Below are 14,911 nucleotides of genomic sequence, written 5' to 3' on the forward strand. Positions count from 1 at the left end.
ACATTTAGGTAACGGGTAAAAAAAAAATGTTGGTTTTATTTTTGCAAGAATAATGTGCATCAAGTTCAGTCTGTGATGTGGATGTTCATTTTGTGGGGCTTCGAAACCGAAAGTCAAAAAAGAAGATTAACAAGCTGAAGGGACTGTGGAGGAGTTTTGTGCAGACCGCATCAGCTGCAGGACGCAGATACTTGTTATTGGCGTTTATCTCCACTAGATGACGCCAACGGTCTCTTAAAATCCATAAGTTTGCTTCACAAAATGTTCTTTAGTCTTATTAAAAAAATATCTCATGCATGGTCTGAACACAAATAAATGTTGAATGGATTTAGCCAATTTTGGATATTGGTCCATAAACGTGCAACATTTAACCCAAAAAATAACAAATGCAACTGGGTTTCCTACTTACAGAATCTTCATGAGGACTGTTTTTGTAGAATATCTTCAATTAAACAATTCTTGAGTAGGAATCAAGCAGCCTCTGATCTGTAAATTAAAACAGGTTAACACAAATCTAACCGGCATGCATTGGGCGGCGATCGCCAGTGATCGATTCTGCGCAGATCTGGCTCGTTCGAGATGAGCCAGATCCGAGCAGAACCGATAATTGGCGATAACTGTTAAGTTTACGGTTTTCAACAGTTTCTGGCTGGTGACAGTAGGCTATGCACATTTTCCAGTAGAATGTTTGCCTATTTTATGTAATGAATAATTAAGACCTGTATGTCCAATTCTGAGACGAGTAATGATACTTTATTCCTTACGTTTAAAGCCCACCTTCCTCCCATCACCAACACGTCTTTGTATATTATAAAGATGCCTTCCTGTTTCACTAATGTCCCAGTACTCCTGCCATGTTGTTTGTACATATGTCCTGATGAATGATTTAACTTCTGCTTTGCTCACTAGACAGAATATCCACCTTCGCATTTCCCTCCACACCAGCATGGGCAGGAACCCAAATTAAACCAATAAACATACCCTTAATTTGCATTCGCCATCCATCCATCCATCCATCCATCCATCCATCCATCTTCGTCCGATTATCCGGGGTCAGGTCACGGGGCAGCAGCTCCAGCAGGGGACCCCAAACTTCCCTTTCCCGAGCCACATTAACCAGCTCCGACTGGAGGATTACGAGGAGTTCCCAGACCAGGTTGGAGATCTGTATTCTGTACAATATAATAAATATTTCATTGATGATATCTGTTCTAGATGAAGATCTGCCTCTTCTAATGCTAGAAAGTGCTGAAAAACTGTCAGATGCAATAACGGTTTTTGGTAATCCCTTCTCCTCTATCCACTGTAATGCCAGTAACACTGCAATCAGCTCTGTAGTGTATACTGATAAATGGTCTAATAACCTTTTCTTTATTGATGCATCACTCACCGGGATACACACTGCTGCACCTGCACACCCTTTGTCTGGATCCTTTAGAGCCGTCTGTAAAGATGAAAACAGAGTTTAAGAAATTATTTTTAATATAATTCTGGACTAAGCGCCATACTGGAAGAAGTTCTGACTTATTCTCCAGTTCCTGATGTATGTTGAGATCTACACTTGGCAAGGGGAATAACCACGCAGGAATGGAGGAGATTGAAACAGTAGGACTATATTGTAGTCAACCTAATCCAATGCTTGCCGCTTTAGCATCACCGATCCATCCAAAACTAATGAAATGTGACAATCGCAATGCCAGCATTAACTTGACCCCTCTTATTCTCAAAGGCTCCCATTTCCACCTGCATCGCTGAAACTGGAGATGTTTTAAAAGACCCACTACAGCTCCTCAGGGCCTGAGCTCGTAAGACCTCCAGCTTCTTGAGATGAGATTCTGCTGCTGACATGAAAGCTATACAACCAGAATCTACAACAGGTCTCATGAGAGCCCAATATATGTTTTGTAGAGATGATCTACATGCTCCACACTCCTTTCCTGCCAAACAACGGAGTACATTAATAACCTTTTTACATTCATCCTGAATCATTCCTATATGCACATTCCATGTGAGCTTTTCATTAAACCATACACCCAGAAATCTAATTATTTACTTGTTCGAGAGTCTGACCATACAGTTTTACCATCATGGGTGCAATTTTATGCTGTCTTGAAAAATAGATCACCTGAGTTTGAATTCCCAATCCTCCAGCTGAGCCACTGCAGCCTGTACTTTTCTATTTACAAACGCCACATTGCGGCCTCTTATCCACAAAGCCCCGTCATCTACATACAAAGACCTTCCCACGCCTTGGTCAACATGACTAAATACATATTATTTATCATAATGTTCAAAAGCACTGGACTACAAACGCTTCCTTGCGGGATACCATTCTCCACCGCATAAACACTGGAGTATTCTGCACCTATACTCTAACTTCTAGGTTTCTCTCAAGCAAAAAAATCCAAAACCCAATTATATGCTCTACCACCAATTCCCAATTTCAACTTCCAGAGCATATCATATGCCTTTTCCACGTCAAAGAATACAGCAATTTCTACTTCCTTCTTGGTCTGTGCTTTCCTTCATACTTGTGTAAAGAGAGCCAGAGAGGTTACACCTTTCCACCAAGTTTCATGAATGTTCGGCCAGTTTCTCAGATGACAGACAGCTCAATGGTGTTTTTTTGCCTCCAATGTCGCTTTCCAGGCAGCTAACCCTAACCTTAACCATAAACATAACCATTGCTGCGTTGCCTGGAAGGCGACGTTGGGGGCAAAAAACACCTGACAGACAGACAAACAAACTGAAAACATGACTCTTTGCCAGAGGTAACCATCAGCTTTTTGACAAACATTTCATTGTTATATTATATGTCAGGTCTTGGTGTTGCTGTTAACAAAAAACATTTATCAGATCACTTTTATTTATCATTTTATTATTTAATAACATACAACACACGCAACATACACGGAAAGCCCACACAAAAAATTTGACAAATAGAAAATAAATCAATAAATACAAAAACATTAATGGATCCCTGAAGTTATTCAAATACAGTAAAATACATGACAGGTAGAGCGTATAAACAGTATAAAGTAATATCTATATTTCCACACATTTCTTTCTTAAATATTTGGCTTTGCAATGTATTTTTATAGGAATACTTCGATTCAGAGAAGTTCTTGATAGAGCTTTAAATATAAACATTTTATCCAACAGAGTAACTGTATTTATTATCTGGGAACAGTTTTCATCCAGCAACCCCTAACATAATATTTATAGATGTGAAGTTAAAATAAATGTTGAATGGATTTAGCCAATTTTGGATATTGGTCCAGAAACGTTCAACATATAACAAATGCAACTGGGTTTCCTACTAACAGAATCTCCATGAGGATCGTTCAATGGTAAACATGTTGAGTTTTTTTCAGTAGCAGTAAAAATAAAAAGTAGAATATCTTCAATTAAACAACTCTTGAGTAGGAATACAGCAGCCTCTGCTCTGTAAATTAAAATGGATTCTGCTGTCTATCACTATATAAATAAGATTGCCATTGCCATAATTAACCGTAATAGCATCAATAACATTTGCAGTTAAGTGATGTATATTTTACTATTTATGAATATATTGCACATATATTTGTTTGAAATTTCTTTTTAAATTGAGCACAAAAAACAAAAAAACAAAAAACAAAAAGAGTGTCCCGATTACTCTAATACTGTAACATTGGTTCAAAGACTTGTCAAACTTTGTCCTCAAGATGGCAGCACAACACACAGAGACACCTCTAATGGCCTCCGCCATGCCAACTGTGGAATGTGAATGACTTACATGTATCAGCGGCTACATGCATGAAAACAGTCCTGATAATGTCATTAATATAATGTCCAGTACAAGCAGCAGAAAGTCTACACATCTACCTAAAAGCACATATCTTTCAAATGTACTTTGGCTAAAAAGATGATGGTTATAAAAATGTTTGGCACTTTGTACTTTGGCTGATTTGTACTTTGGCTCATTTGAAGCTAATGTTCTTCTATGTGAATCTTGCAGTTTTCCTGAGTTTGTACCTTCATGGTTGAATGCACTTATTGGAAGTCACTTGGCATCAAGGCACTAAATACGGCAATAAAACCAGCCGATCATTTTAAAATCCTCTATACCAGCTAATTTTCTGTTTAAAAAAAATACTTCATGGTTAATGTTACAACTGTGAAGAACATAAAACTAAAAAGAAAATTAGAAACAACTGATATTCATTTAGAAAGAACAGTAGTTTGAGCAAGACAGACACAAATGTATAGTGTTTGTCCCCTAGCCAGCTAGGGGGCAAAAGTGCAATATGTAGTAAAGTAATACTTAAAATTGTCTTCAGGTTGTTCAGTGCGTTGGTGTTTCTCAGGTAAAGTAGCCTTCGGCAACTTTCGGGCCTGAAAAGTGACGCCAATGCTAAAGTGTCTTAAAGCTGAATTCTATCTTATTTCCAGCAGGGGGCGACTCCACTGGCTCCAAAAATAATCAATATTATTTTTGTTGTACTTTCAAGTCTTCTTCAGTACAGCATGATGTTCATTTTGTAAATTATGATCTCATTTATCTTAAAAGACGATCAAGAAGGGGACTCTTTAGGGTCGTGGCTATGCGCCGGCATGCCAATCATACCACAGGCTTAGCAATGCTAACCATGCTAACACTGTGAACATTAAAATAGACCTGAATTTGTTCCTGGGTGTTGTTCGTGTTTATATTAAACTTTGACCTTCTCACTGCGTTTTCACTTCATCAAAGTTAACTGGAACATTTGGGCACCTAGAAATTTCTTGTTCAGCGATCTGCCAACCGAGATAGCTAGCTAGCGTTAACTGGTAAGTTAAAAGTCAAGTATGCCGGTCCACCAGCGACTGGAGTGACTGGAGAGTCAGAGGACAGTGTTCAAAAAGACGTCAGTAAGAAAATCAACTTGTAACAATCAAAGTTATAAAATGTCTCTCTAATGCCATGTGTGTGCCAACAGGCCTCACACCCAAACCTGCACCGTGCTGGTCAGGCTTTGGGACACACGCCGCCATTGTAACAGTTTGGACAAGGTCAGGGTACCTGGCAGGTGATTGGACGAACCATCAGTCTATTACCGTCCTTAGGACTTAGTTGTTTTGAACGAATAGTCGCAGCCGTCACACACCTCAACCACGACCTCGGTCCTAACAGCCAGTAGATTTTCCCCGGACTCTGATTGGTGTGGCCCGCTGGTTGTGGTTTAGTTTCGATACCTTCTATAACATAAATATCCGACTCCAACAGCCAGGATCAGTAAGACAGCCAGACCCAGGATCGGCGCTCAGATAGAGTCGATCACCTGATGTGAAGAAAAAAAAAAAGGCAAAAGCTACACTTACTGGAATACAGACATACAAATATAAGCATGATTCAGCATTTTGTCAAACGGAAAGCACTAACGATTCTTTGCTTCCCGCTTTACAGAGTTGGTCTGTTTTCTCACCTTTAACATCAGTCTCATGGTTTGGACCTGGACTTTGGAGATTATGGGGATGCAGCGGTGTCTTTGTCGTCCAGGTTTCAACAGAGCGTGGCTCTGAAAACACAAGATTTGTAATAATTTAGTCACAGAAGTTGTTGACACAACAATCCTTCAAGTTTTAAAGCGGTCTTATTTTGACCTTCCAGCAGCAGCAACAGCATTCTCTCTACTAGAGGATGGATAACCGACCAAAGCACGACGGGATCCGACAGGGCGGGCCGGGTTCGGACAAATATTCAGAAGTTATGTTAGGGTTCGGGTCGGACTCGGTCACATCAGCGTGCTTGTTGCCCCGTGTGCGCTGATGCGCTCATCTGTTGACATTTCCAAATGCCTTCCTACAGTTGCTTGATAAAACTTTCCACACAAACTAACGTATGTGTTATTAGTATGAGAAAAAAAAATAGATTTTAACTGTGTCGGGCTCAGACATAAATATCTTAATGCTTGTCAGATGCGGGCCAGGCTCGAACAGAAAAATGCGGCCCGATCCGCACTCTTTTGTCAACTAATATTTCTAAATAATTATTTAAAAATGTCCTGCTTGCTTCTAAAATCGAAATAATACCGGTATATCCCACGTCTTAATCAGAAAAATGCTAAATTTGGAAAAAGGCCTAATTGTGAATATTTAAACGGAATATGCTGTTTACGTGATGCGTATCAAATTTGGAATATTGTCTTGTTCGGAAAATAGTGGAAGATTAGTGTGCATGTAAACGTACCGACTGATCAAATGTTTATTTTACAACAGTAACATTTTTTATTAATAAAAAAATAAATAAAAACTAACTTACCAACATTAAGCATAATAAGTGAAGCCCTCCCCAACTGGGGGATTTGACATCTGTATCTCCCTTGGTCAGAGAGCTTCACGTTGCTGATCTTTAGCGAGATGTTTCCGTGTTTCAGGCCGTCTGTGAACATCTCCGTCCTCCCGGCGTACGACGGCTTCTTCATGTCCTCCTCGTGCTGTTTGTCATGGTAACGGTGGACATACCGGTAGTTGCTCTGTGGATCTCTAGGGTCCGGTGGGACGTCCGGCCTCCACCACTCCACCGTCAGCTCCTCCACGTTCAGCTGAGGCTCCACGTGACACGGCAGGATGACATCACCACCCAGAGGGGCCACGATTGGCTGAGACGCCCCGATCACCTGAGGCCGATCTGGAAAATAGAGGGAACGTTAATGAGCCCAGGAGTTTGGGTGACAGTTGACCAGGGCTGGACATCTGGCACACCGGGCATTTTCCCGGCGGGCCGACGCACTTTAGGGCTGAATCGCCGACATCATTTTTTTTCTTTGGCCGTGCCGGCCCATAAAGAACTGACAGCAGCCCATTGGTTAATTGTCTTTATTGGCACTGGCCTGACCCAATCAAATCCAGAAACCACCTTCCCCACTCCCGGCCCTGAGACTCGAGCTGTAATAGTTATGCTGGAAGTTTAGCATCCACAAAAAATGGACAAACGACCACCAAAGCGCAAGGGAGGAGCAGAGAAATGACAGGAGAAAAAGATCAAAAATATACAGGTGGATGCCTCAAAATGTGCCTACATTTCTGACATGTTTGGGGCTGTAGTAGTTGCTTCAACATCAGCATTACCTGAAGAAGAGGAGGAGGAGAGGTGGCTGGCTATACAGAGAAGAAGAAACAGCATCATGACAGGGAAGAAGACGAGGAGGAGGAGAGTGACCATGACAGGGCCATGGGAGAGAGGGAGGAAAAGATGGAAGAGAGAGTAGATGACGATGTGGTAAGGAGTAGGCAAATTAACAGGGACTTTTTCCATTACCGTTTAAAGTAAAGCAGTGTGTGTGTGTGTGTGTGTGTGTGTGTGTGACTCACGTCATAACGGCAACAAGCAGTTTGGCTGTAACATTAAAGTGTTTCTCACTCTTTTAAAAGGTTACCTTGTTAGAGTAAATCTTTCTTGGTGTGGGCCAAGGCAACATTTTGACTTACTTTACTAGCAATACATACAGGGGCGGTTCTACATTGAATTACACCCAGGGCGAGACCCTCTTCGAGCGCCAACTCCCACCTCCCCAATATATTACAGTATATATAAATTGTATTTCTAGCATTTGAAAAACACACTTAATTTAACTATAATTACAACTATTATTATTTAACTATTGCAATTACAATAGGAAACACATTTTTAAGGTGCACAATCTCCACCTCCAACATTGCCAAAAGACAATGAACACAATTCTGCACAAAATATGACAGTATAGGTTATCAGAACTTAAAATAAATATACACTATATACATTAATGTGCAAACAATATATACAATCATAAAAAAATTAACAAGAGCAGAGAGCAACAATAATATAAAATATTAAGAATAATATACAAATAAAATATAGACATATTCTAAATAGCACAAATCCTTCATCACACAAACGTGAAGACACACTGAAGAGAATCTAATTATTATACTATAGCACTAAGAACAGAAAACCCAAACTAAAACTAAAACCTGACCTTTCTGGCCTTCCTTGATGCAAAATCATCTATGATGTCATCGTATGAAATCTGCTCCCCTATTGAGTGATTGATATTGATGACGGCGAGGCCAGTGATCCTTGGGACATGGTTGACCTCAGGTATGACTTGATCAACTTTAGTTTGGAAAAGCTCCTCTCTGCTTGAGCCACAGGGACTGACAGGGACGGACTGGGACCAAAAATCAGCCCTGGCATTTTGGCCCAGACAGGCCAACCACATAAGATCACAGATACCACCTGTCCTTGTTCTCACCTGAATATGTATAGCAACTCCTACTCCTTAAAACTACTAACGCCATGTAATGAGTAAGCAAGGATTAGTGAGAGTTGAGATATTTAATACTTCAAAAAAGTGCCATTTATTAATACAATAAAACGGTATACTCCTCATGAATCATAAAACAAGCTATAGATATAAAAAAAAAATATATATATATATATATATATATATATATATATATATATACAGTGGGGGAAATAAGTATTTGACCCCTTGCTGATTTTGCAGGTTTGCCCACTTACAAAGAATGCAAAAATCTACAATTTTAATCATATGTACATTCTAACAGTGAAAGACAGAATCCCAAAGAAAATTCCAGAAAATCACATCATATGAATTTATTAAAATTGATAACCATCTGATGAGGAAAAACAAGTATTTGACCCCCTGGACAAACACCATGTTAATATTTTGTAGAAAAGCCATTATTGGCCAGCACAGATGTCAAACGGTTTTTATAGTTGGTGACAAGGTTTGTGCACATTTCGGCAGGGATGTTGGCCCACCCTCCCTGCAGACAGCCTCCAAATCATTCAGGTTCCGAGGTTGTCGCCTGGCAACTCAATTTTAAGCTCCTCCAAAGATTTTCAATCGGTTCAGGTCTGGAGACTGGCTAGGCCACTCCAGAACCTTGATGTGCTTCTTCTTCAGCCACTCTTTTTGTTGCTTTGGCGGTGTGCTTAGGGTCGTTGTCGTGCTGAAACACCCATCCTCGACCCATCTTCAGCTCTCTCACTGAGGGAAGGAGATGTCGGTCCAGAATTCCACGATACATGGCCCCGTCCATCCTCCCCTCAATACGATGGAGTTGTCCCGTCCCCTTGGCTGAAAAGCACCCCCAAAGCATGATGTTGCCACCACCATGCTTGACGGTGGGGATGGTGTTCTTTGGGTTGTACTCGGTGTTCTTTGCCCTCCAAACACGACGAGTTGAGTTGAGGCCAAAAAGTTCTATTTTGGTCTCATCTGACCACATCACCTTCTTCCAGGCCTCTTCTGAGTCGTCCAGGTGGTGAATGGCGAACTTCATGCGGGCCTGTACATGTTTCTTCTTGAGCAGGGGGACCTTGCGTGCGCTGCAGGATTTCAATCCATGACGGCGTAGTGTGTTACCAACCGTTTCTTTTGTAACTGTGGTCCCAGCTGCCTTCAGTTGATTCATCAGTTCCCCCTTGTGGTTTTGGGATGATTCCTCACCGTTCGCATGATCAGGGACACCCCACGAGGCAAGATCTTGTGTGGAGGCCCAGACCGAGGGAGATTGGCGGTGGTGTGGTGCTTCTTCCATTTCCTGATAACTGCACCGACAGTTGATCTTTTCTCTCAAGTTGCTTTCCGATTCTCTTGTAGCCCATCCCAGCCTTGTGCAGATCAACAATCTTGTCCCTGATGTCCGTAGAAAGCTCTTTGGTCTTGCCCATGGTAGTGATGTTGGATGCTGGTTGTTTGGGTGTTCACAGGTGTCTTTTATACAGGTAACGAGGTGAGGCAGGTATCTTTGATGTAGATAATTGGTTCGGATTGGGGCTGTGTCTTAAAGAAAGACTAACTGGCTTGTAGGAGCCAGAATACTTGCTGTTTGTCCAGGGGTCAAATACTTGTTTTTCCTCATCAGATGGTTATCAATTTTAATAAATTCATATGATGTGATTTTCTGGAATTTTCTTTGGGATTCTGTCTTTCACTGTTAGAATGTACATATGATTAAAATTGTAGATTTTTGCATTCTTTGTAAGTGGGCAAACCTGCAAAATCAGCAAGGGGTCAAATACTTATTTCCCCCACTGTATATATATTTTTTTTTTTTTTTTTTTTTTTTTTTGAAGCAGGCACGGCGTTAACATTTCCTCAAAAACATTAATTAATTAATATATTATTTGTTTTAGAATTATTAAAAATCGGCATATAATCTCATAATTTGTGCTAAAATTGTCTAAATGTTTAGTTTTCAAAAACAATTTAAAAAAACTGGTCATGTCTATTTTTATGTTTCTGCGCAAGTTCAGCAGACAGTGAGGTTCGGATCGGATGTAGCTTGTAGGTATGCTAGGCTAGGCTAGGCTAGGCTAGGCTAGGTTAGCTCCCAGTGATCTGATTTGATAACGTTTTTAATTTAAGGCCCACCCAAAATTGGTCTGGCCCATCCAAAACTGGAATCCTGGCGCCGTGCCTGTTTTGAAGAGGTCTATCATGAGTTTTTGTCTGCCAATGCAGATAGAAAAGCTACAATTCTCGTGAAGAACGTTTGCATGATGCATGCGACGTTTATCTAGGCTACAGTAAAGCATGCCTACGTCTTTTATTGTTGTAGTGTTTGTCAACAGTTTGTCCACCACTCATTTTTGGCTCCGTTTTATCAAGGGCTAAGTGTTTTAAGGGGAGTGCTCACCCTCTGTCTCTCTCCTCCGGAGTCTCCTCCTCACTGCCACTGCCACTGCCGCCGACACACACCACCACTATCATCGGCCACGGGAGCTGATGGAGGTCCTGCTACTGTCGAAAACATGTCTTTTCGCCTTTTCCTTTTATTTGAGCCGCTTGGTTAACCTTCTTTCATTTAGACCATTGACATAAAAGAAACGTTTAGACTCGTCTTGCTCCGTCTCTGTGTACTTCCCAGTTCTCCTGTCACCGTGTGTTTATCTTTCGCTCCCGCACCGTTACGGACTAGTCCATTTCATTGTGAAAGTAGGGGGTGCAAGCAGGGCGCCTGCAGCTGTAAGGGAGCTCCGATTTGCCGATTCCAGTTGACAGGCTAACAGAAAACCGCTTCACGGCGCATAGGATTCTTTTTTGTAAGTTCTCGTGCCGCCCCCATGTGACATGAAAAAATTCCGCCCCGGGTTCGCCCGTGCCTAAAACCGCTACTGGCAGGGCTTGACATTAACTTTCTGAGGCACTTGTCCTTTGGACAAGTACATTTACGATACGATATGATCAACATTGTGTATAAAACAAACCATCTGTTTAACAAGAAAAAAAAGCCGGAGGGTTGCTCCACAACCCTCCGGCTCATGGAAATTACCCAGTAGTGCCCGTGTCCTTAAACGTCTCACTCACGGTAAAGGGAGTGCATGACATTTTGTGTCCCCCCCCCCCTCGTAATTCAAACCATGAATGCAGGTCTTGTAGGACCTACTGCAACGGAGTAGTTTTCAGCGTGGTATTAGAAGGCTGGCCTACTTTTACTGCAATAACTGTTAGAGGATCTGAATACACATGAGTAGCCTACAGGTCTTACCTTCACCGGCCGTCCCGACCGCTATAACGTTACTGAAGAAAGAGTACAGTAAAAGTCCAAAGTGAAAAAGTGAAGCTAAGCACGAAGTCCCAGGAGTAGTCCATAAACATATCGGATAAAAAGAAAGACACATGCTGTCTGTTGGGTTCTGCACACAAACAGGTGTTGAATGAGCTACCTCCTCTTCCAGCTGATGACTCTGGGAAGCAGCCAATCAGCCAGTCAGGTAATAGGCGTACGTAATACCCAATACCCTAAATGGGTGTATTGAGAGAGTTGGCTGGGGAGGAGCGGGTGAGTGAAATGCGGCATGTCTGCTTATGTCATGCAATTTCCTTATTGTGTGAAAGGCGCTATAAAAACATTTATAGCGCCTTCTGATTTAGCTTCTGATTTAGAAAGTTTCTGATTTAGAAAGTTTCTGATTTAGAAAGTTTGTGATCTGTATCATTATTAAACATATTAATGCTTAGGCCTACGTCTCGCAAAAACAGTATTCCGTCTATGCATTTACAGTTAATGTTGGAAATAAAGAAATCACACATAGGCTAGGCCTACTATCTAGTAAATAAAACGTATGAATAAAATATTAATTGACATACATTATATTACATGTTTTAGTAACATATCAAGGTGATGTGTCCTATGTTTCCATTTGAAATTAAAGTGCGTCTCTTTTTATAAATTTGTTGTCAAGTTTTTCTGCTGTCAATCGGAAGATTTGATTCCTAATCTGCCTCTTAACTAGATTATTTAACTGGTTTCATTTTTTGCATAACAGGATTGAAGTTGAAGGAGTTTCTCCTCTGTTGATCATTGGTAATACATGGGCTATTCTTTAATAGAAAATTTCGTTTTGTAATTGGAATGTCTTATATAACAGATAAAGAGCTCTATTTAATATAGATGAGCACACATGTATTTACATTTAGGTATACAGACTGAAAGCCTTTAAAACTCCCTGATAACTTCAATGGGTAAAAAAGGTGGTTTTATTGTTCGCATGAATAATGTGGAGTCATCTGCCAGTTATGATTAGTTCATACATAATTCATGAATGCGTTTATCATGTAGTCCTTGCATTCGTCGTTGTATCACTTTGTGTGGCAGTAAAGATGCGTTCAAATGCAGCAGGATGATCTCAGGTGGAGTTAGGCTGCTGAACCAGAGGCAGCTGTAGGGTTTTAAACTGAACTACATCACTAATAATGATCATAAACTGTGTGATAGGCTACTAGCGCAGTTAAACACAAATAACCTGCTGTTTCTCATCAGTCTGCGATGTTGATGTAGCCTTTATTCGAACCGGAGGGTGGGGTTTCAAAACCGAAAGTTAAAAAAAAAAAGATAAACAAGCTGAACAGACTTTATACGACGACTGACGGTAGGCCTACCGTTAGCGCAGAGTGTGGAAAAGGCAAACGTTGACTGCACCATGAGACGTCCAGAGAAGATATTACTTATTCTGGCATTTTTAACCCATGTATAATCATGTGTTGTATAAATGTCTCCTTCTTAAATGAACTGAATTGAAGCAGACAGACACTGACACAGTACAAGTGGTTGTATCAACTGCCTTTATTTATGGTATCAACATTAACACAAAGGAAATGTCAGTTGATGCTTACTTCCTTTTGTAACGGCCAATCACAAACATCTGCATAGACTTACAATATTGCTAAAACCTTGAACAAGGAAGGTAGGAAAGTCCGTCTGACAAACTTGTAAGTAGTCATTTATAATTAAAGTTTGAACTTTAACATATTTAATTGCTCTGCATATTGTAAATTGTTGTAAATGTTTTCAGTGTGTTTGATATATAGTTATATATCATAGTTAACAGAAACCACATTTCTCTGATCCCTTATCAGACTCTAAATATATTTATTGGCCAAGTATGTTCTCTCTAATTCAACTTGAATTTGACTCCAGCTCATATTAAAACTAAATTCAAGACAATGCAGAGGACAAACGTATAATACAGACATGCAGAAGAAGAAAAGTCTGAAAACTGAGTGAGCACTAGAGTGACAAAAAGGTTTTGGAAAAATTTGATCACAAAGGATGTGAAATGAAATAAAGGGAGATTTCATGTGCTTTCACAAATCTGAAAATGGGTTTTTAAGAATCGTTAACCTCTTAAGTATAATTTAGTCCATATTTGACTAGTCTGGACAAGGTTTTGGAACTGGACTTGGTCCAATGTGCATCATATACATATGAAAAAAAAAAAAAAAAAATTACTTCATCAGAAATTAAGCCAATAAACTCTGATATGACCGGGCAGCTTTCAAACCTAACAAGCTTATAGGAAAACCCTTTAGTAGTTTTTAGTGTTTGTGAACATTGAGGAACTTTTCCTCTTTCATATTTCACGAACTAATAAGTCATCTGCACACATACTCTTAACCTCTTGTTATTGTCCGTGTTTGTATGTAAACATTGAGTCGTTTTACGCGCGTGCGCAGAGCAATCGCAGCTGCAGGATACATAACTACTTGTTATTTCCCTTTTCCTCCACTAGATGACACCAACGGCCCATTCAAATCCATTAGTGTGCTTCACTGAATGTTCTTCAGTCTTATTAAAAACTAACTCATGTTCTGGTGGAAGTAAAAGAAACAAAAGGGCATTATTAAATAGCCTACGTATATTTAACGTTGGTTTCTCCTAAATAATAAATAAATAGGCTATTGTGAAATGATTTTAAAAGATGTTTTCAACATCACACATTATTACAAGTCTGTGTAAGAGTTAAACAGAGAGGAAGTTCTGCTCTGCTTATTTAGTCTTTTTTTCTTGTTTATTTGTATTTAAATTTTTTGTTGTTGTTGTAACATATAGAGGCCACGGGACTACAGATGCAAAATATGATTATGTTTAACAACAATATTTAAATAAAGTGAGGAGCTATAACAAAGTACATTTACTCAAGTACTGTTTTTAAAGGGGTGATAGAATGATTATATAGAGTATTTCACACTGTTCCTTATGGTCTCCTAATGGGGTATGCAACATTGGTTGGGCTGAAAATGGCCTGGTTTATATTTTATTGGCCCTTATGCATTCCTGTGTTTTGGCCCTATTTGTAACAAGAGCTTTTCTTCCAAATATGGTATGCTCGTGAATATTTAGATGAGCTGCTTGGCGCTGATTGGTTGAGCGGATGCCATAGGCAGACATTAGAGCTGCGCTATGATTGGTTGAGCGGTTGCCATAGGCAGACATTAGAGATCTTGGCGCTGATTGGTTGAGCGAATTCCCAATACACACACATTAGAGAAAGCAACAGAATCTCATATTCCAGACACTGCAAGGTTTCATTACCAAATTCACTTCTGAGACTTTTTTATGTGAGAAATCAACTATATAAAGCTCAAATATGGGCCGT

At 40.1% G+C, this 14,911-nt stretch overlaps 1 protein-coding gene across 1 annotated transcript; it reads right to left on the reverse strand.

Moving 5' to 3' along the window:
- Positions 1–1,382: 1,382 nt before the first annotated feature.
- LOC114545352 (CD276 antigen-like) lies at positions 1,383–12,974 on the reverse strand. The gene is made up of 5 exons (XM_028563626.1): positions 12,915–12,974; positions 6,281–6,649; positions 5,445–5,537; positions 5,244–5,300; positions 1,383–1,444 (listed from the first exon to the last, which is right to left on the reverse strand). The coding sequence occupies exons 1-5, from the start codon at positions 12,955–12,957 to the stop codon at positions 1,383–1,385; spliced, it is 624 nt and encodes a 207-aa protein (XP_028419427.1). The 5' UTR covers positions 12,958–12,974.
- Positions 12,975–14,911: the final 1,937 nt, after the last annotated feature.

Source organism: Perca flavescens, chromosome 19 (genome assembly GCF_004354835.1).
Source record: "Perca flavescens isolate YP-PL-M2 chromosome 19, PFLA_1.0, whole genome shotgun sequence".
NCBI classification, from domain to species: domain Eukaryota; kingdom Metazoa; phylum Chordata; class Actinopteri; order Perciformes; family Percidae; genus Perca; species Perca flavescens.